Below are 24,573 nucleotides of genomic sequence, written 5' to 3'. Positions count from 1 at the left end.
AATGCTGAATTTACTAAGTCTCCCTGTTGCTGATCTATTTCTGGCTGATAGGAGTTTCCCTCTCAATAGGAGTTTGCAAAAGGAATAATGCATTCTCGCGTCTGAAATCTAAAAGAGACCTTATATTTCCAGTAGTAAAAAGTGGTGATATTTAGTAAGTTTAGATACGGTCTCACCTCATATAATTTATCAGTATTTTCAATTTGAATATTGTCAAATGCAAATTCTGCTTCATATTCCTGTACTGCAAACGTGATATCGATTCTTGTACAATAGGAACAGAAATGTCCTTATCAAAAGACGAATAAATTTTTTCTCGAGGTAAAGAATGATATCCTGTAAGAAATAATATTCCAATAAATCTTCTCATATAGGCTTCAGATGCAATAAATTCTAGGCGTGAAGCAAAATGAGTGAAAAAGGAGATTGACTACCCGTTTCCTGCTGACGTTGCGTCAGCGCAACACCTGTTTTCCCAGCCTTCCCAACACAAATATAAACATCTTACTGATGTAATGTTCTGATAAACGGTGACCTTGACTAAAAATAGATTACTCATAAAGACGGCGATTCTTTCGTTAAATACTTTCAGCAAAAATCCCCGGTCGAAAATTTTGTTTAAAGTACGAGATTAATTATTATAAACAAAATGATTGTTGAAGGCAAATATTTTTTTACAGAAATAATCTTCATAATATTCTCTACACAAAATCATCTGCTGGTATAAAATGTCTTAGGTAGTTATATTTATACACGCATTTATTTTGACTGTTGCGTCAATGCAACACCAGTGGCTAATGGGTTAAGGAAAGGTCCTTGGAAAAGCTGCTCTTAGCTTTGAGGAAATAACAACCTTTCTTGCTGAAATTGAATCGGTATTTTTTTTTAAATCATAGACCCCTTACTTATGTAAACAATAAGTTAGATGCATCCAACCCCACATTTCTTGCTTCCTGGTAAAAAAAAAAAAAAAAAAAAAAAAAAAAAAAAAAAAAAAAAAATTACTGTCCTACACATTTTGTTGAAATTATTGGCAATCAACTTTCTGAGAAAGAAAATCTGACTTTTCACAAATTGTATCCAACTTTACAACAAGTCTTTTACAACAAGTCTGGGCGAAATGGAAGGATAATTTGATGCAATTGAGAAATGCATATAATTTTGTAAATTCATCTCCAGGAAAGGATCTTAAAAGAGGATATATAGTTTTGCTTGATGGAATTACTAAATCAAAATTTCTATCAGTACTTGGTATTGTTGCAGAGGTTTTTACTGGTCATAACAAATATATACGTCCGTGCTTGTGAGTTTGAATAAAATGTGCTTTATTCAAACTCACAAGGGACAATGTAAATGATCAAATCCAGTTAATTCACCCACTTGAAATAACTTGATATTTCTCCATTAATATTGTTTTATATATAACTAATATCATTAAGCACACTTTATTTTCATAATTGTAATACTAATTGGATTACGATTATTTGTATCTGTAACTATACTTATTAAGTAATTAGCACCTACCAGCAGCCGAGCGGAAAAGACGCTGAACACTAGTAGTTCGGTCCGAGGTTCGAATCCTGTAAATGGGCTGGCTGCATGGGCGTTTTCATGGTTTTTCCCATGTGTAACGTGTATACGAGCCAGTTTCCCTTAGAAAGTCCTCCATGAAGGCATCTCTCCCTTTAGGCAGATAGCTTTTGTGTGCTTTGCCATAATTGAATAATCCAATCCAATCCAATCCTATTAAGTAATTAGCATTGTATTTCATTTCTCATTGATATTTAGTGCGCTAATAAAAGAATGCAGGCAGGGCATGTTCAAAACTTATGTATCTATGCCGCACTGCACACTTGCATGCTCTGAGAATAGCACTTGCACAGATATGTTTTGTGTTAATATGGTTGTCTGGATGATTTGTTACTGTGTATTTATGTTTTGATGACTGTTCATTAAAGTTTCATGTCAGACATAAATACAGAAAGCTATTAGCTGCTGGAAGACATAACTGCATTGAATTCTTTTAAATCGGGGGGGGGGGAAAGCCACATTAACAACTGTCAAACAAAAAACAAAGACAAAAAAAAAAAAAAAAAAAAAAAAATAAGCTATAATAAAAATTCTCTCATTAAAATAATTTGATGGCTTTTTTACAGTCTTATTTCATTAACAAACAGAAAACTGTTTTGGGTTTGGTTGGTTTATTTGATTATGGAACATTTTAAGGGAATTGGCTCATAATGGAAAACCACAGAAACACCCACGTAGCCAGCCCATTTTTCAAGAATCAAAGCAAGATTCACTGACTTTAGCACTTGGCAGCTGGTGAGCGCATATTGTTTCTGAATTCAGTATATGTAAGTACAAACACATCTTCAGAAACAGCTAGATATATGTTTTGCATAATGACACACACATGCTTTAGTTTACAGTAAAAAGACAATTTTACTGTAATTGTGCTATAGCTCATTTGCAAATCCTATGGATAAACTGTCCTAATCTCCCTGAACAGTAATGAAGAGATACTAATCATCTAAAAAATTCATAACATTTATGTAGGTGGTCTTTAGAATTATTTAGCTAGTTGGAAACTATAATTGAATTATTCAATTAATTTGGAACAATTACTATTATAAACCAGATTGAAATATTTCAATATCTTTCTTCACAACAGATAATATTGTGAGCAAATTCTTTAATATCTAAAAAAGCAAAAACTTATTATACTTTTGAAACTTCCATTTAAAAGTAATAAACCTCAATAGAAAGCACTATTTTCATTTTCCCACTCCTATGGATGCTTTCCCTACATCACTCCAGGAAACCTGTAGTTAAATTAATATTTCATTTTTGATGAGACACAGCAGAAAAATCTGTATCGAAAACTATACTTTTTAGATTTTAATTTCTATTTCTATAATCTACAGTAATTTTAGAAAGATAGTTTGATGCTAATATGCAAAATAAACTGTGCATTAAATAAACATATTATCAACTGCTGTTTAGCACAAGGAAGGTGAAAGACCCATTAAAAGATACAAAGGTAGCAAATTATTAAAGATGAAAGTACATAGAATAAATTAGATCACCTGCATATATATTATGAATATATATTGCTAAATCAATAATGTCTTTTACATTTCTTGTTACAGCATCCGATTGCTTTGTTTTAATGGGTGCTTTTGATATTTACAGTAACTACCAAGTGCAAATCACCCTGACAACGGACAAAAAACAAGATTGCATATACGTTTATTCACCTTTTATATTGAATTTTAAATTCACAAACCCCACTAATGGCCAAATGGTTAAGGCACCTGAATACTGGTAGTTCGAGCAGCGTTGAAACCCAGGCAAACAGAATGGGGTTTCACATATTTGATGATATTTTTGTTTGTTTGTTTTGTTTTCCTCATGTGTAATATGAATTAGAGCTACTTTATTTTAGAAATATTTAAGTAAAAGCATCCTCCCTTAAGAAGAGAGCCCTCATCATGTGCTTTGCAATATTCAAATAACAACTTTTAACTTCATACACTTTTAAAAAGTTTTACATTAATTTAAAAATTTAAATCATGTAGCATAATGAAGTCAATGAAAGCAAAAGAGAAATGAAAAAACTTATGTTTGCATTTTGTAAAATCAATCTTTCTTTTTGTAAGAGCATCAGGAGGGTGATAAATTATGCATTTTAATAGTCAGAGTTAATATAAACAGTAGCTACAGCACACACTTGTTTTGCATCAAATATTATTCCCACACATAATTAACTTTTTGAATTTTTTGAATAGAAGAAAAGTATTACAATTTGTTTCCTCATGGAAGAAAACAGTTTACCACAGCCATTTGCATCATATCTAAATCCATTTAATTAACCCTCCAATTTGAAAACTAATCCTGTTGCTAGAAGGCATGTAGTGCATCTCTGGCAGATCATAAAATATACATGACTTCATAAAATATATGTGGTGCACCAAAATTTAACATCTCATTCCTGACGCTATTTTTAAGAATTGCTGTAGAGGAGCTTTCGCTAGTGTTAATTGTGACCCATATCCAACATTTTCCCCTCATAAATATACATATATTATTATGCAACACAATTAAATACATTAAAAAAAAGATAAGTACATTAATTTTTCAATGGATAAACACAGAGATGAAATAAAATTAATATTCTACTTAATAACAGTAGTTTAAATCTCTTGAGCAAGAATTCATTACATTTGTCTAAATTTAGCACAACTCATTAATAGTTCAGCACTGACGTCTAAAAAACATTATTACTGACTGGTGAATATTTGTGAATGTTAAACAATATGCTGATTTGCAAAATTTTTGCTGAACAAAATATCTAACACAGAAAGTGAAAACAAATACAGTCAAAAGTCGTTAATCCGGACTCGTCGAGTCTTCAGCGATTCCGGATTATAGATCATCAGTTTAAATCTGGTAAGATGGCATGCAGAAATTATAAAATTAAAACTATGAAACCGTAATTTATGAAATAAAGAACAATTATGATCTAAAGGGTATCAAAATTTACAAAAAAAAAAAACGCTTAATATTTATTTGTTTACTTTATTAAACATTTCTTTCAATGTAAGTTGTTTAAGTTGCTTCGTTTTATGTGATAATACTTTCTCTTTAATTCTATAAACAGACATAATTTCTTGTTCAGTTACAAAGTTCCGCTGTTCAAGTCCTATAATTGCTGTGTCGAGAATACCGACTAATTTGTCAATCGAAATTGTTTCATTTTCAATAGCCTCCGTGTCACTTTCTTCACTATCGGAAGCAAATTATAATGACGAGGAATTTGATTTAAATCATATCAAAGACGGAGTACATCGAGATGAAATACTACATTTAGTAAGGAATTATAAGCCAAATAAAATAAAAACATCTGCCCTGAAGATAAGGATAGTGCTGACAGATCAACTTCCAATTCATATAATTAAAAAAAAATTACAGGTTTTATTTATGCAAGCAAATGTCTCTCTCTGAAAAGGAATTAACTACGACAACTTATTTAAAAAGATACAGTACAAAGTCCATAATCCGGACTCATCGGAACTTCGGCGATTCTGGATTGTAGATCATCAATTTAAATCTGGTAAGATGTGGCATGCAGAAATTATACAGTTAAAAATATGAAACCGTAATTTATGAAATAAAGAGCAATTATGATCTAAAGGGTATCAAATTTTACAAAAAAAAAAAAGCTTAATATTTATTTGTATATTTTATTAAACATTTCTTTCAACGTGCGCATGCGTAAAGTGTGTAGCTTTGAAGTCCGGATTACAGATCATTCCGGATAATGGACATCCGGATTACAGACTTTGTACTGTATTTGGTTCATAAAGATATTCGGTTGTCCTGCCTAAGTAATTTGCTGCAATTAATGAAATGCACATTTTAGCTTTACTACGATTGTGGCTAATATAATGAATACAGCACAGTATCAATTTTGTTACTACAATCGTGCTAATCAAAAAAAATTATACCGGTAGTACAAAGTCTAAAATCTGGACGTCCATTATTTGGAATGATTTAAAATCCGGACTTCGAAGCCCCAAACATTTCTTTTTTTGGTATGCTTTACGCATGCGCATTTGATTTTTCCTTCCATAATAAAACGTGGAGATTTTCACTTAAAAATTCCGATTCTTAATTTCACTTCGGCACTAAATAAAATACTTCGTTATGGAAAAACGATCATGTAAGCATAAATTTGTGCGATTAATAATTTGGCTCCGTAGCTGAGTATCTGCTTGGCATACATCTCAAACGCTCCGTTTACCGCTTTTCGCTGCGCTTACTGAAACATTCACCTATTTTATATCCCTGACGCTGACCTGGCGAATCATTATTTATTATATTTTGCTTTCATCACCGCACATTTATCAATACATGACAGCTTCAGTAATAACAGTGATGTCTAAACTTTTGTTTATATTAGTAATTGAATAACAAGAGTATGGCAACCTTTTATGCTAACATTATGCTTGGCGATGATTATAGACTTTTAAATGCTCTAAGAAATGTTTACGAGGAAAATTTCAACAAAAATTTCTTTTCATATGCTAAAAGTAGATTTTGTTAATGAAACTCATAGGCCAAAAGATTACATTTAGTGCTATTTTAATTAAGAATAACTGATACGTTATTCACCATAAGCCCAGAAGCGGTGGGAGAATATGTCAGCACCAGAACGCAGAATTTAGAGAAGACGAAATTTTTGGAATTTGGGAAAGCACCGAGCGGCAAAATTAAGGGATGAGAAGTTTAATATGATTTAGGGAAAGCATTGGGATGCATAGAGCCGGTCCTAAATAAAGCGTTAAGTATATGTGGGAGTTTATTTATTCAGAACTGAGATTAGTTTTAAGCATGTGCAAGAAATACACATAGGTATAGTAAATGACTAAACTAATACAATTCAGGCTTAATTTAGTACGCAATAGGAGCAAGAAAAAATTTAGCAAAACAACTTCTTTTGTCGCCAATCTTGTGATACACAGCCAATAATGTATCACGGACGCTATTAAGCTAGGCTAAAATTATCTTTACTGATTCTAAGGCATTTCAATTAATGTAGCGTACTGTGCTGCTCCCTAATCTTTTAGTTTGATCCAGCTATTATTTTTTGCAGACTGCTATTATTACGGGAATTTTATAAAAACTAAGCTTGAACTTTTGATTATGTTGAAAAGAATTTCCGATTCTGGAGCTGCCAAAGGATTTACAATGCGAAACCATGTTTCGATGTCCATTAAACAAAAAGTGAAATTGCTGCAAAAAATGTATAAAGGCATATCCTTCTCAAAATTATGCGAGGAGTATGGCATTGGAAAGCCAACTGTATATGACATAAGAAAAAGGAACTTTTTGAATTTTTTTGTGGAAGCAACTTAAACAACTTACATTGAAAGAAATGTTTAATAAAGTAAACAAATAAATATTAAGCTTTTTTTTTGTAAATTTTGATACCCATAATCATCATAATTGTTCTTTATTTCATAAATTACGATTTCATATTTTTAATTGTATAATTTCTGCATGCCATCTTACCAGATTTAAATTGATGATCTAATATCCGGAAAAAACCGATAACCCGGAATCGCCAAACTCCCGACAAGTCTGGATTTTAGACTTTGTACTGTAGCAACTTTTTACCAGTATTTAACAATTTTTAGTTACAAACTCAATTCATGTAATAAGTACGAAAAATTAAATAGGAAGAGAAGGCTTGTTATTTTGTTTAATTAAATTTTTTAAAAATTACAGCTTTCATTTATGCAAGCAATTGCCTCCCTCTGAAAAGGAATTAACTACAACAACTTATTTATAAAGATATTTGGCTCATAAAGATATTTATTTGGTTGTCCTGTCTAAGTGCTTTGCTGCAATTAGCGAAATGCACATTTTAGCTTTAATACGATTGTGGCTAATGTAATGAATACAGCACAGTATCAATTTTGTTAATACAATCGTGCTAATCAAACAAATTAAACTGGTAATTAATTTATAAAAAGAAAATTCTAAAATTGTGTTATGATGCAAGGAGGTATAACAAAAACCAGGGATAGGTTAGGTCTTCATTATTATTAGTCAAACTTTAACAAAGAATTGAACAAATTTATAAGATCTTGCGATGGATATCAGAGGGCAGGAAAAGCTATGGAAGATGTAAACAGCCCTGTTAAAACTTGTACTACTTATCAAAGAAGTATTCTAAAAAATTAATTATAGAAGCATGTGGTCCCTTACCCATCAGTGAAAAGGGAAACAGATACATAATAATGTCATTCTGCTTTGCCTTAAAACACACAAAAGGCATAACCCCCCTCCGATACACGATCAGTAAAAGTAATGCACATGCTGTTACAAATATTTAGCTGTACTGATTTTCCAAAAGAAGTTCAGTGCGATTTAGGGAAGTCATTCACCAGTCATCCAATTTCTGAGTTTTTTCACCATTTTAGCATTAAAGTGTAAACGTATAAACATAATAATTCTAAAATTTAAATATTAATAGTTTCACCCAGCAGTAATATTAAAAACAATAATTTCAATTTACAGCTATTAAAAAAATTACGAAGATAAGAAACTAAACAAAAACATCGTAATTATTTCAAAATTGCTGCTATGGTGACATTCCCCCCCCCCAAAAATCATTTTTTTTTTATCAGAATGCTAATTTGGTGGACGGGTTTTAAGATATGTTAAAATCTTTGGAAAGTGTAAATATTTAATTTAATAAAACTTTCATTAGTATAGACACTGTTTTTTCTCAAGTTATCTTTATTTGGTGACTATAAAAGTAAGTCCCAGCTCAGTGTTGCATCCCTTGTCAAATTCCATACAAAGGTTTCATAGACTATAAAAAAAAAAAAAAAAAAAAAAAAAAAACCATTACAGGTACTAGGCTCAGATTCAAGAGCCTTATTCTATTGCAATTCTAATTGGGTTCCCCCCACACACACAGTTAGTGATGGAGTAAAATCTATCAGCACTGGACTCGAGCCATCAGAGGAATAGAATACTGTAACCATGTATGTGCTTGATATCAACAACCGCTTGAGCATCTCACAAGATTTATACATAGAGAAAATGACAGAAGTGCAAAAGAAACACAAGGTCTGGTATAAATGTAATGCAGTCAAGCATAACTTTAAAGAAGATTGATAGGGCACCAATCTTAGTTTCCAGACAACTCGATAAACTTTCAGTACACTGAAATGATGGGTGGCACAGAATCCAAGTTATCCGAGACTTAATTATGTCGTGAGTGTACATGAGAGATGACAGTGATATCAAGTTTATTATATTAACACGTTGAAAAGCTACCATAAAAGACACGAGTCTACTGATCTTCCAATATGGGAGGATTATAAAGAACAAAAAGAGGATCCCAATTGGGATGTTCTGTCACTGGTAAACAAGCCAGAAGTCTTTGATGTTGAGAATAGTGCTTTGGAAAATATGCTATTGAACACAGAGATAATGCAGCTAATGGTGCTTTTAAGCCATCACACAGGTGTGTTCTCCTTTACCAATGGATTTAACTTCCTAGTAGAACATGATTTCAGGTTAAAGTTGACAAAACCAATCACAGTACACTGTATAGGACATGTCAAAAACAAAACACAATCCTAAAAAATAAATAGAGAATATGCTCAGGCTTAAAAGTGATCGAGATAAGATAATCAGATTATGCTCCCCTGAGATTTTAGCAGACACGCCTAGGAGAGATGTGCGAGCCTGTATAGATTATTGAAAATATAACTTTGCGATTCAGACCGAATCTTTTTCTTTGCCAAATATTGAGAACTGGGTGAAGCAAGTAGCCTCTGCCAAATATATAATGGTGATACATCTAGCGAAAGGATACTGGCAAATCTCGTTGAGTGAAAGGGCTCAAAGAATAGCTGCATTTGCGACATTCTTTAACAGCTACTGACTACTTCGAATGCCTTTCAGGTTGAAAGACTCACCTTATTTCTTTAGTAAATTGATGGCCGAATTATTAAAAGGATATAAAAGGTTATGCTGTCCCATATCTTAATAATGTCATGATTTTTTCATCAAACTGGGAGAAACACTTGAAGCACTTTGCTGAGGCCTTATAAATTTCATTGGGCTCAACTATAACTGCAAGTTCATGCAAGATAGCATACAATAACTTGGACATAAAAGTTAGGAGGTGAATTAGATCCCCATCCAATGCTAAAGTAAGCTGCATCAAGAACTTTCCAAGACTCACAACAAAGAACAAATGCATGCACCCACAACAAAGACCTTGGCCTTGCCACCTACTAAACTATGTGAGAAATTACTCAGAGATAACTGCCCCTACCAAAGAACAGAGAAGTACTAAGAAGGGAGAGTTTTTTGGGGATGCAAAGTGTGAACTGCATTCACAGATTTAAAAGAGACGTTAATGAATCAACCAGTGCTGCATGCTCGATTTTGAGAAAGAATTTATAGTGCAATAATGATATATCAGACATGGTTTTAGGGATCATACTATCACAAATAATTAATTATGAAAAGTACCCATGCTCCTTCCTAGTAAGAAATTCAGTCCCACGGAGAAAGAATACAGTAAGACTGAACAAGAGCGTGCAGCCATAATACATTTTCTAAAAATTGATGTTTTACCTTGATGGGTTTTACCTTTGGGAATAAAACTGAATCAACAACTTCTTGCACAGCTAAATTCTGATTCAGGTGTGAATTAGAGGTTACTATCGAGGCTCTATGTATCCCACCATTTGACTACAAGATGGAACCTAGACCAGAAACTCAAAATCAAAATGCATTTAGCCATATAAAATTAACAGAAAATGACCAACAGAATCATTACTAAAAAGTCTACAGAATAAATTGTCATTACTGAATTTTAAGAAATGCTATTGTACTCAAATTGTGAAAAATGCTTAATGTTATAAATAATGTGTTAGTACGGAGTTGAATTCTTAAAAACAGTTTTAATATTGTGAATTAAGTACCTATTATAAAATGTGTATTGTTTAAAATTTCAAAAGTACTCTATACAACAGGCTGAATTTAGAAATTTGTAAATATTACTCGACTGAGATGAAACAAATTTTGAAAAGTCTTCATTCCTAGATCAGAGCTAGTTAAAATTATTACTTAGCTAGATCTAGAAATGTTTGTATTTAAATTCTAGCCTTAAGATTGTCAAGCAAGAAGACTTTAGGACATTGCATTGTTGTATATGCGTGATCAAGAGAAGTGTACCGCTTGACTCAGGTGAACTGTTCTGAATAACCCCACTTCCCTAAAACCATTTCTTGATACAGAATTGCTGTAAGGATAGTAAATTTTATTTTGTTCTACACACATGTGGGCCATTTGGATTAGATTTTCCACATGGTGAGGGAGACAGGAGGACATGGTCAAGAATAGAAACTGGAAGGAATATGGCCAAGAACGTTCCCTCCAGCTAATGACTCCCCTGGGAACTCAGGGATAAATCAGCACATCTAGTGTAATGTCATGAGCTCAGCCCATGTATATTCCATTGTGCTATGAGCATAAAAGGGGCAAGCACATCAAACAAGAGATTTTTTTCACTCCTTCTTCTCGTCGAAAGCAGTTCCAAAACTAGGATGAAATCAAGCAAGAGTCGAACAGTGTGATAAAGATCCCCCTCAGATTTATTGTAATTTTTTTTCATATGTATTTTAGTCCAAAAATAAAGGTTTTGATGCTTTTACTTTGCAGTCCTGATCTGATGACTGTCTGTGATATTACGGCCTATTTAATTAAGTCTTTATTAAGAAACAGCTTTGCCAAGAACTAAAATGTGTGTTTGTCAAAAAATAAAATGTAAATGTGTGGCATCTAGTCCATCATGAATTTGCTGTTTTGGTCAGCATTTATATTATCATTAACATCTAAATCTTCTAAATTTAAGGGAGACAACCTGTAGATGTCTCCCTTAAATGCAATGTTTCTCTTTAAAAATAAATTCAACTTAAGGTTTTATTTAGCCTTAATTGAATAAATCTTGATTCAGTGACTATTAAAATACGGGGCTGCACGTTTTCAATAAATTAACAAACCATTTTTATGGAGTAGACAGAAAGATGTATGGAAATTTCTTATTGTTTAACTTTTTTAGAAGAGTATGAACAATGAAGTTTACAACAAACGTTCTTAGATGGTTACTAGCATGCTTTTCTTGGATTTACTATTGGAATTAGTCTGCAATGCATATTTCTTTTATTAATACACCAGCACATGTAAAAAATAATATTTCAACACTAGTGCTTAGAGCAAATCATCCCTTTCCCAAAACATCATTTCCTTATAAAGATAAGACTTCACATTTAAAGTTGTAAACAAAAACTAAAATTTAATGGCCTACTTATAATAATTTCAAGTCTAGCCTTAAGACTGACAGCTGTACATCCAGTTGTTTTCCTTTACTTGGATTTCTAAATAAAAGCTTTCATTATGATTACTTTATATACAACAGGCATAGCCTATGTAGCTCTTTGGCCTTTAAATGCACTTGCACAAAAATGAAGTTTTGTTTTTGAAATACAATTCCAACATGAAATAAAAATTGCATTTACACATTTTTTAACTACACTTTCATTAATAATTTTGTATCAATTTTAATAACACACTTAAAACATTTTTAAAAATTAATTGTGCAATAATTTTATAAAATTATTTTGGTTATTCTATTTTCAGAATATAGAAGGGTTATCAGAACAACAGAAAAAGACAAGTACCTTTAAACATGCTGCATTAATGATATTAAATTGTACTGAATGGTACTACAAATAAATGTTTAGTTGAAGCTTCCAGTAGAAGAAACAAAGTGTGACCCAATTTATAATTAATGAATTAATTAAAGGGTTTCAGTTCAGCTTTTATTGCCATACATTGGTACTGGTTTAAGATGCATAGCAACATTAAATTATTATTCCCTATGGAAAAAAACAGATAAATTGCAGTTTATTTTAAGCCGTTTTTACAAACTGAAATGCAGTTTCTTTGCACAGCACTCTCTTTCATCTCACTTGTTTTAAAATTAACAGCAAAATCCTCGATTTTGTTTTCAAATAATTGCATTATTCTTCACTCAAATGAAAAGCTTTTTTTATATTATCGAAAAGACAGCTACATCTTTTACTCCTTTTAAAATTAGTTGACAGAATTGCAAAAATAATTTTTTTTAACCTGAAAAAAATGCTTGGTTTACTTTTAGGGGAAAAAGTTTAAAAAATTACAAAATTTTAAAACTTATATGTCGTAACAACATGTTTTCCTTAATGCAACACAAAAAACAGCAATTTTTAAATTTACACATATTTATATTAAACCACATTTATTATAGGATGCTATATCATTATCAAAATAGTTCTTGCTATTTAAAAACTGTTTTATAATTTTTGAAATGACATAAATATCTAGTTGTGGCTCATGGTTTGAAATCGCAGCTCTTCAATTTTCTCGAAGTCTAATATATGGCCCTACTGAAAAGTCTGCCACACCTGATAAATAATATGAAATTTATTATCAGGAATTAATCAACAAAATAGAAATTAAAATAACAAAAAGTTTATAAATATTTCCCACACTCGTTAGACCAAAGTACTAATTTCACATCACAGTTAAGATTTAAATTAAAATTTGACACATACAGAAAGCACCGTGTATGTTAAAAACAGAAAATTAAATTAATATGTTACAGTATCTTAACCAATTATAATTTTTTCCAGAGAAAAGAATAAATATCTATCTCCTTTCATCTGCCATGTGATGCATATGTGTTCATATATAAATTATTGTCCCAATTCAAAAATTTTTGTGTTTAACTTCTCCAAAATAGCAATGGCATGCTCAGCAGTAGGCTTAAAGAAATAAAGTACATATGACAACATGTACAGATAAAAAAACACAACAGTTCACAAAACCAGAAAAGTAATATATTGTTCCCATTCATAAAATATTAGGGAAACAATAATTCTCTCTGCCTCTGGATGAAAACATCTTCCATCAGCTGTGAAAGTACAACTGATATGCAGATAATTGAAACTGACATATTAATTAAGAACAGTCAAATACCTAAAATCCGCATTGCCTCTCAAAATATAAACATTCAGTTTTATAGGTTCCGGAAACCGCAACATTGAGTACGAAATATCGAAGAAAAAATACTTACCGAATAATGACGTCATAATTACCGAATAATAATGAGTCACAATGGAAATACCAAATTATTGACATCATGATAAATGTTTTTTCCCCTCTAATCTGCATCGAGGTAAAAAAGCACACGATTCACTCTTCTTTAAAGTTCACGATTCATGTTGTTGTATTTTCTGAGCTTTGTTATTTCACGAGATTATTTAGTGCTGCCTTTTTTTTTAATCCAGATATTTTGTGGATAAATTAAGAATATTTTAGATTTCAGCCCTTTTTAATACAATTACAGATAAGAAACGCACTCGTGATTTTACTGCTTGCAACGTTGAAAAACATATACATGCTGCATTGACGGGAATGCAAAAAGTGCAAATTCTGCAAAAGATGGAGGCAGGTGCTACTCCTCGGTTTATAGCAGAATCGTACGGAATTGCGACACGATTGTGTATGATATACGGAAAAATAAAGAAAAGCTGTTGAAATTTTACAGCAACAGTGATTCTAACACCAGAAATCTTTGCATGAGGCGAAATTGGCAAACCTCGATGCTGTGTACATATAATGCAATGAATAATATAATATAATCAATTTATATACATAATAATAATTTAATGCATATAATGAGTTATTGCAATAATGTATATAATAATTTAATTAAATGTATCTAATACGCCTTATCTATTTTGCACATTTAGTCTGAATATTATGATTTATCTTTTCTGTCCTGAAATCCGCACAACCTCTGGTCCCAAGCTCTGCGGATTTTTGGACTTCTACTGTGTAAGAGTGCTAATACTTAATTAATAGGTCAGTTTATTGTGTGATGTGTTAAAATTTAATGACACATTTAAGATTAGTTCCCAGATATCAGATTTAAGTCTGACAAACTTAAATGCTCAAAAAGTAGGCAGCTGGAGAAGAGACTAAATCAAAAGCAAGCCCAGAAACAGTTCTAAGAAATGCGGTGTAGTTCCAATGCCCCCTTATTTCTTATTTACTGCAATTTCTTAATTCCTGATGATACTTAGCCACACAATAACTAATTTTTTTAATATGCTTTTCCACTACAATTTTTAACAGTGGCTTAAGACTAAAATTTCCCCATTTTAATCTGTTTCTAACACTTCTTTCTACATAACTGTATCAACTAAATACTTAAAAACACATCAAATGCTTTCAAGTGCTGAACCAAAAGGTTTTTTTCCAGTAAATGAAAGAGAAAATACTGCTGTATTATAATCACAGCCATGTTCTCTCTTTTACTTCATCAACATACATATAATTAGTACAGCTAATTTGAATGCTTAAAAAATTAACCTACCTAAATATTTAAAAGGGGGAAAAAACTCAAAAAATGTAATGATAGAAAACCATGAACTAGTTCTTTTTTCCCCATTGACTAATTTGAAAACACACACACTACACACATTATAAAAAGAGCTACAGTACGGAGATGGATTAAAATGGACAAATAAATAAAGAAAAAACATCAATAAAATCTTTCATTCAGGCAAGCAGATTCACATACTTATAGAACTAACCCAACATTCTAAATGATTCGCATGCCTAATAATGCTTTATAGTCATTTCCTGTCTGATCAGTTGGTAACATTAAATAAATCAAAATGCAAGTAGTGTTTATGCCATTTGAAAATTTCATTAGCAGAGTTTTATTACTGTATCCTAATGCAACTAATAAACTGCACATCTGTACCTCAAAATTATCAAATAATTCAAAATGCATCATAATATGGACTACTATGTCAGTAACTGCCAATTAAATAGAGTGGACTAGTCAAGCATATACAATAGTGAAAGTAGTCACATTTGTCAAGGAACATTAAACCGTTTTAAGAAAAGTGTTATCAATTATGAGTTACAGGAAAGTAAGAAATAATAAATTTTAACCCACCCTGAAAATGAAGTCTTAGAGAGCTAGGGCAAAAGTTAGATACTGACACTGATATGATACTGAAACAGAAACTCATACATAGAAAGATATTTTTGAAATGCATGCCAATGCTTCTACTTCGCCAAAGTAAGGAGATGAAATCAAGGCTGTTTCTGACATAAAGCGCAAAAGTGTGTAATAAAATTACAACAATTCATCATAATCTAATAAAGAATAGGACTGTAGATAACATTATGAAAATCAGATTGCTTTAGAGAGAGTTTTTTGTATAAATATGGTAATGTTTTTGTACTTTCTAAACAAAATTTATAACCTACACAAAGTTTTGATATTGTTTTCCCCTTTTAAGATCCATTTTCTGCATTTTAAAACATATTTGCTAATAATGGAAAATTAAGTACAAAATTATTTTTAGGGGGCTATATTATTTACTACATAACTTAGTAATTTATTTGTAATTTTATCAACATAAAAAGCTTAACAAAATAATATACTGCACTTCTACTTCAGAACTTTTAAACAAATTTCAGACACTTTTAAGAAAATCTATTATGCCAATCAATTATCAGTCAGTCATCTTCTCTATGATGTCATCTATGATGATGACAAACAGTCATCTTCTCTATGATGACCGAATCTACAGAAGACCAAAATCATCTGGAACTGCAGGTGGTCATCTTACAGAAAGTTAATTGTATGTACAATATCGCAGTAATTAAAGGTTACTTTGCTTAGCAGTAAATAGTAAGAGAACTGACACCAGATTTATACAGACTACTCACAGAATGAAGTAAAAGATTCAACAGGGGAAAAAATTAATTAAAAAATGTCTGCTACAGAGTGCTTTACAGAAAAATACAAAGAAAAGAACCTATTAAATATATATATATATATATAATGTTGTATGTTAAAGCAATTTTTGGAATTAAAACTTACTACCTCTGGGTTCACTCTTTTTAGATACTTCCACTAAAATTACTATTAGAAGATAATATAATCAATATTTATTTAGTAAATAAATTATATATATATATATATAATGAAAAAGATGTAGCGATGAAGAACATAGATCCATAGTGAAGAGGAAGAATTCCGATTGCCTAAATTACTAAAATGTTGAATCCGTAATGAACAGCAAACTTGGCAGTCGAAGCAGATAATTCAATTGACATTTCTGACCACATTTACTTGGCAATTGTGCCTACTCAAGGACACTGATATTTTTCACACTGTTGCGATAAAAAAAAAAAAAAAAAAAAAAAAAAAAAAAGGAGCAGAGCGAAACAGGATCCAAGTAGCAACAAAGGTAGAAGCAAAAGTGCACAATTAAATCAAATATGGAGGCTCACCAAGAGAAGGTTTGGGTTCAGGTTGCTTGTTAAGAAAAAAGTTTCAATTCTCGAAATTTTGACTTCAGGTTCCAAATTAGCTACGTCATCAGTGCTACGCAAACCTTGTGACATAGACTGATCTAGAAATGACGCAGTCCAGATAAGCTATTATGATTTTTTAAATAGAGAGGAAATACCCAAATAAAAAATGAGGAATTAAGAGGGAATTGCTAAATTAAATTATAAAGCTGATTTACATATTTTTTACCTTATATATACATAGAAAAAATGTTAAACGTTTATTACAGAACTTTACAAGCATTACGAATAAAATCTCTCTTAAAGAACCACCTGCAAACATAACATGTCTCCATAAAATGCCTGGAAAAATATTATGTGCTTCATGATGACTAAAAAATTAGGAATTCAAGCTTACAGGGCTCATATCAATCTGTGCACAAGCTGTTGAAGATTTTGTAACTGCTAGTTTCAAGCAGTTAACAGCATCTTGTGCCAGTTACACCAGTGTTTAACATTTAGACATTTTATTGTACAATATGAAAAGTGCTGCAATTCTACTTAAGGTCAACAACAATCAACAGCTATGCAATGGCAACAAAAACCTGGACTCATGTTTATAATAATACAGTAAACAGATACATATGTGTCAAATCTGTAGAATATTTTTTGAAGCAAGAGAGTACATTTTTATCTGAGCAATGAGAAAACTCAGAACTCTCAAATATTGGCTTATGAAAATTTTGTTCTCAAGGAAATGTCACTACATTTGCCTACAGCCATATTCTGGTGTGAATTTATATTCATATTTTCTCATCAAGTTAATCTCTGTAGAAATTATTGCTAATGGCTCTGAAGCAACCAGTTATGGATGACTGGCAGATATAATATCACGTAGATGTTTGTATTGCTAAAACAGTAATGCCTAGCAGCCATCATTTTATATTAACAATTGGATGCTTATATAATAAATTTTTCACACACATTTTACTGGTAATTGCATTATTATTCATTTGTTTCCTATTTGCCTGGTCACATTTGCTGAAGTACTCGTTTCCTGTAACTGAGGTCAGGGGCTGCAAAAATAGCTGTTGCAACTATTACAGAATTTGAAGGCAGGGTTTCTACTGAAATTTCTTTGATCTTTCCTTATTTTCCATGACAAAACTAAATGATTTCTCATTAAAAAAAAAAGATGGAGCTAATCAAATTAAGCATGAGTAACTGAATGCCTTTATTTACTACAAAGTTACTTGAAATATCCGAGAATATTACAAAAATTTAATTTAAAAATAACCACTTAAAAATCAATTTATTTTACCTGTTATTCTGACAGACCTGATTAATAAGATTTATCAGATGCAAGGTGGATAAAATACTTTCTACAAGGAAAAAATACTTTAATTCTTCATTTGTTTTGAATATTAAAAGGGATAAAATTTCTTCATTGTTACCAATTTTAAAATATGAACTTAATATTACTTAATGGGACTGATTTATATTATTTTAAATCTCATAGATTTTTTGAAAAATATTTACATTTTTTCAAGCTTTCCCTCATCATTTTCCAGGTTTTCCAAGTGAATGAGAATCCTGGAGGCAGCAAATCTCATTTAGGTGCAAAGCATCACATAAGATCAGTTGCCATAAGCTATCAAGCACATTATTCATAACCTACAACTTATATACAAGTTCACATTAGTGAACACAATGATTTTCACCTAGAGCCTGCCTGCTCTTATGAACAAATGACACAAGCAGATATTTAGAGTACCATCAAAGTTGTTCCAAGTAACAGCAATTAAGGTATTTTTCACTTAGAATTATTAAATGGTTAAATTGTTAAATTTACATGAGATGGCAACTGCACTCATTTCATAGGGGACCAGACAGAAAAGCTGAAGGCCGACATATAACGTCTTTAACTTTGTTATATCAACTGACATATCGATTCAAAATTCAATAAGAAACTTTTTTGACAATCGCATTTTTTTCCAGAAAGACTGGCCAGAAATAGAACATTTTTTTTTTTGTTCCTCTCCTACATGTAACAGAGCTGCCAGTACCCCCCCTGCCCACACACAGAGAATTATGAAATACTGCAGTTAGATATGTGAAACAGGGCTGTCAATATTCCTCAGATGGATCATGAAATATTATAGCTAAACAGTGAAAAAGATAGCTGAAAGCAACTTTTGTCCCTTCAGTTTTGGGGTTTCTGTGAGAAATGCATTTCTTGTAAAACATTTTGCATCACTGGATCTGATAAAGGCATAAAAAGCAAAAAGCTATAACCTTTTTTAAAAGAGTCAAATTTGGAAAGTTATCCTTTACTTCTTTTTCTCTACCTCAGCTATGAAAATAATGTTTTATTTTCAAAAATCTATTTCTAATCATCAATTTCTTTATAATTTCATTGCTAAATATCGGATTCCGAGACCAATAATTATTTACTGGTAAATGCATAATGTTCATAATACTAATAGAACTGTTATTGAAAACTCGTATCTCATTGACAGAATGCATATCTTCAGCATCACTTTTTCCCCCACAGAATTCAGCCTATTTGTGATCTCTGATTAATTCATAGAATTCATCCAAAAAAAAGCAATTTAAATTAATCTGAAGCAAATCATCTCAATAGCAAATCATGACAAAGATCAATAATGAAAAGGAAGTTTTAAACTTCATACTTTCATTGTTGATGGTATTCATTCAACTTAGTTTGAGATTGCCTTCTGAAAAATCCAATTTTTCTTTGCTTTACAAACAGATTTTTCAAAAGGATAAATATGTTTACAATTATTCTGATTACGAATCAACTCTTACTTTTCATTTCTATCATCTTCATCAGATTCAATATAATCAGATTTATCTGCCTTATCAAATAATACAGCAATTATTTCTTCCTGAGTTAAAATTTTACATGACCCAAGCATTTTACTACTATACAGCAGAAAAAAGAACACTTTCAGACTGTAAGTGATAAAACAAATCAGCCAGGTAATTAATTGGAAACTCTTGCACTGAACAAAAGAAAAAAGTGAATATAATGCAATGTTGGATCATTTAGGGTAGACTGCCAATTAAGCAGATATAATAATAGAATGGCTGAGAACTTGTTCAGCAACTTCCCAAATCAATAAGACATGCATTAGCATAAATAGAGGAAGGTACACTATGCACGAAAGGATGTTCAGGCCATCTTCGTGACATCTGCTCACACTACCATTTGTAAACTTTCCACTACTAAAGAGTTAATGCTTCTAGTATCTGATTACATGAATTATGTAAACTACAGTTCATACACTTAAGCAAATCAGATAGTGCTTCCTTTTGCTGTCAGCACTTAGAGAGACACTTTTTTCCCCTCTAATTTCATTAGTAATGCTTGTAAATGCTATAATAAATATTTAAAATACTTTTGTGGTTTGCTTCATTTAAAAGGTTTCTTTTTTACATTCTGCCATTAAGCACCTTGTTTTAGCACAATGAATACTGCAGGGCATACACACATTCTGACTTGAGACGCCACACTCAGTAATCTAGCTTTTTTAAGCAGGGAAAACATACAAACATTATGCACATGGCCTTATGATATATTACAATGAAATGCAACAGAGATGGAATGTCGAAAACAAAATGCTGAAATTATCAGGAAGATTTATGGGTCAGTCAAATAAAGATAAATATCCAACCTTTTTTTTAAAATTTCTTAATAAAAAGTACAGATTGGAATCCATACCACTGATGAAAAAAGCCAGAACAAGAAAATGTTGCCATGGGTGCACTACAGGAAAACACAGTACAAAGGCAACATACTTTCCCAAGGAAACTCTGTCTTACAAAACAAAGAATGCTTCAGAAAATATTATACATGAATGTTTTTCAATTACATAATTCTTTTATATGCATTTTTAAAATTTATTCCTACAGATTAGTAAGGTTACAGCAGCTTTCCTGAAAAATGCAAATTTTATATTATTTTATGAATAAATATATCTTATTTTTTTTATTTCTCTTTTACTAATACATATTTACTATTCTTACCCCAGGTGACCAATATGTATAATTAACACATTTGTTGCAAGTATATTCATAGCTGGCATTATAAATTGAGGAGATAAGCAAAAGTATACTCAGAGTGGGCATCCTGGGGCAAGTTATTTTGTAGAATATGTTAAGCTTCCCCCCTCCCCAGTATCTTTTTCTACATCCTTTGAACAACACACATATAAAATTTGGTATCAATCCACTTACAGATTACAAATCCAAGCCAATTTTAGTTACAATCACCCTGCACATAAATTTAGTTGGCGCTCACTATCACAACCTCTCATAGTGGTCATTCCATTATAGTCACCAATTCAAGAAGACTCCTTCTGATAACAAATTAATCCATTTTCCTTATAAGCACTCTTTTCTGCAGAGAGGGGTCTTTATAAGGAGCGTCAACTATTTAAAAAAATTAACACAGAAATCCAATTTGCAGCAAATCTTCTATAGCACAAATTAAAACATGAAAAGCATGAAATTTGATTCTTTTCTCCTTTGTCACAGAGCTAGTTTTAATATGAATATCATGTTTCAATTTAAAATATCATGAGTATCAATTTATGATTATTAAACCAACTCACATAAAAATGGTTTTGAAATAATTCAACTGCAAAAGTGGTGGTCTGCAAAACAGTTTTTAAATTACAGTGGGAAAAAGGTGCCAATTTTTTTGTGCATGACTTACACTGTATTTCTGTGGATAACTCTTTCTTGTCTTGCACCATGTCAAACTGAGTATTGTTGTTCCCTGCTAGAAATGAAATCTGTTATTGAGGAAAGTAAAAATTATGCATGAACACATACCACCACTCAAGGACATCATGGAAATTTATTAATAAGAAAGGACTTATTTACCTACTGAAAAAATTAAATAAAATTAAAATATATCTGGTGACAACAAAGCATTGTAATAAAATTATAATAATTTTATTTTATTAAAAATGAAAAAGACTAAAATATACATAAATAATCTTAAAAAAAGGCCAGTAAAAGAGAAGCAACACTCATGTATCACTTAACATATTTCATAACTTTCAATGCAAAGAGAAAGTAAAACATAACAGGCTATATTTATATATATTTATGCAGCTTAAAAAATAAGATACTGATGATATAAACATGCAGGTTTAGCATTCCACATTAGGAGGCAAGACAAGTAACACACAACCATGTCTCAGAAGATAATTGATCACTGGACTACAAGTTGCATAGGTAAAGTAAAAATTTTCACATTCAAAACTTTGCAACTTCTTTGACTGAAATGTAAAATGATAAAAAAAATTATGGTTTGGTATAAATAAATAAATATAGAAAATTATTAATATAGTTATTATTCCATAAGGAAGCCTTCAGTTTGCATTAATCATGATTTGCTACAAATTATTTCTCTAATCTACTGAACTAAAATCTCTTTTAAGTTTAGGTATTGAGACTGCTGACTTTACGTTCCATTTATGTTTTAAATATATGTACGGAACATATGATAAGTACAGTATGAACACATTATTTCATGTTTACATAAAGAAAAAATTTTACATGCATACTGAAAAAAATCAATCATGCATTAAAGAAGTACAAACTTGAAAGCTAATTAAATGTAACTACATTAAAAAAAAAAAAAAAAAAAGACTTAACATTTTTTAACATACACAAGTGCCCAGATGAAAGCATCCACTATAATGAAACTCCACATTGGAAAGCATTTGCCATGTACTTCTGGCTTTGCAATATCAGAGCTGCTCATAGTATTTCCTTCTGTACTGCTTATGTGTACATAGCAGCCAGTGCTTACAGGCATGCCTAACTTGAAAGACAACCTTCAACTTAACATAACTCTATTTCTGGGGCTAAAAACTAAGAGCCACAGAAAATTTTCTATAAGAAGTCTCATGGATAACTTCTTCAATTATAGCTTGATTGTTGCTAAAGTCTACTTGGTCAGAATCTATGTCCCAGGTTTTGGACAGACCTTAAAGAATAACCTATATGTTTTGATAATCACCTTTTTTCTTGCAAAGCATAGGGAAGTGAACAACATCAAGTGCCCCTAAAAATGTGCCTTGCTGGCTTGATATAGCCCTGTCCACTTGATTTAACTTGCAAAGAATCTTTACATTAAAGGAATATTAAAAACAGTCTACCGAAAATTATAATCCTCCTTAAAAAAAGTCTGCATAACAAATGGTTTGCTTACAGTTGATTAAAGATGCTTGAACAGAAATGAGTTATATATTTCTGTTCTATGAATTCTCTCTATGATGAAATTTACCAGGACAATTACGGAGGAAGGACAGACATTTTCCCTGTATGATGATATAAATCAGACAACCACACAAAATGTTTCCAAAATATAATTTCAACATTTTGGATGCTTATCATTTGGACCACCTTTAGAGAAATATAAGTTTTTAAATTGCATCTTAGATAAACACACAAAAATATACAGATTTTACCAACATGCACAAAAATAGAAGAACAGGTAGGACATATTTTAAAATTTTTAAGCAGAAAAATACTGTATAAAGTATTTTTATATACTATATAATTTACTTCTGTAGTACAAACCATTTTAAAACTGATCATGCATAGGTAATGCCAACACTGCTGTGTGAAAGTTACACCACATTACTCTGATAGCACACATGCTTCATTAACAGGAAGATGCCAGCATTCAAGTTTTACTAAGACACAAGATCAGTTCAACATTTTATTTTTGACAAATAAATAAATAAACACTACCCAAAAGGAATAATGAATCATTTTAACGTTATAAAATTTCATTACTACTTTGTAAGTCACCAGAAACATTATTTTCAGCGTATATACTCTAATTAATAAAAAATAAATGCTTTAAAGAAAAGAAGGATGGTATCTTCAACCCCTCCCCCTACCTTCACATAACTCAAAAATAAGAATAAACTTTAAAAATGAGATATACTATAAAATTAAAAGCTAGAATCTATGCAAGACTGATTCAAACATTGTCCAATTTTTAAACCTTTGATCCACTCAATATGCATGCAAATTCATTTGCAGTCAACAAACAGACAACAAACACTATCAGGACAGTGAGTAGTTAGGGAAATAAAAAAATAAAAAAATTATCCGGACAAAATATGCTTCACTTAGTGTTCAAATACATATGGTCAAAACAAATAGCTAATTTTACATTTTTCTACTTTGCTGATATCCAGGAAAATCTAATCAAATTTCTTTTAGAAGCACTATTTTTCTCCCTGTGATTTCAAGGCCCTATTTTATCTTTAAAAATTCTACTGAAGTCAGAAGATCTTTTAAATTTTAAATACTAAGGATGCAAGATTTAACAAGGCCTTTTTTTATAATTTTTATCTTTTATTCTGGTGATGTGTTAAGAAAAATTGAAAGACTGTCAATTTTGCTGGGAGTGGAGGGTGAGAAAAATCAGGCAATGACTCCTACCTAATAATTCTCAAATTAATTACAAAGGATAAATTTCTCTCTCTTTCTCTTTAATCATAATATAAAACAGAAACAGACTTATTCCGTGCCTATGTTTCAGATGTGTATTAATGCTTG

General features: G+C 31.2%; 1 protein-coding gene across 13 annotated transcripts in view; it reads right to left on the bottom strand.

Annotated features, from left to right (window-relative positions):
- The window catches only part of Pka-C1 (Protein kinase, cAMP-dependent, catalytic subunit 1), a 581,879-nt gene that overhangs the window by 53,957 nt on the left and 503,349 nt on the right, over positions 1-24,573 (bottom strand). For 9 of the 13 annotated variants that reach the window (XM_085808130.1, XM_085808129.1, XM_085808131.1 and 6 more), the window contains one exon: positions 21,701-21,766. The exons of 1 other annotated variant lie outside the window; for it this stretch is intronic. In XM_085808130.1, the coding sequence (XP_085664256.1) occupies positions 21,701-21,766 (66 nt within the window). Of the gene's footprint in view, positions 1-21,700; positions 21,780-24,573 lie in introns of those variants that run through there. 3 more of the 13 variants (XM_085808127.1, XM_085808135.1, XM_085808133.1) reach the window with 2 other exon arrangements.

This window comes from Stegodyphus dumicola, chromosome X1, assembly GCF_044657685.1.
Source record: "Stegodyphus dumicola isolate Sdum_Otavi_A_Nest chromosome X1, ASM4465768v1".
NCBI lineage: Eukaryota > Metazoa > Arthropoda > Arachnida > Araneae > Eresidae > Stegodyphus > Stegodyphus dumicola.
This window is presented reverse-complemented; position numbering and strand designations above follow the sequence as displayed.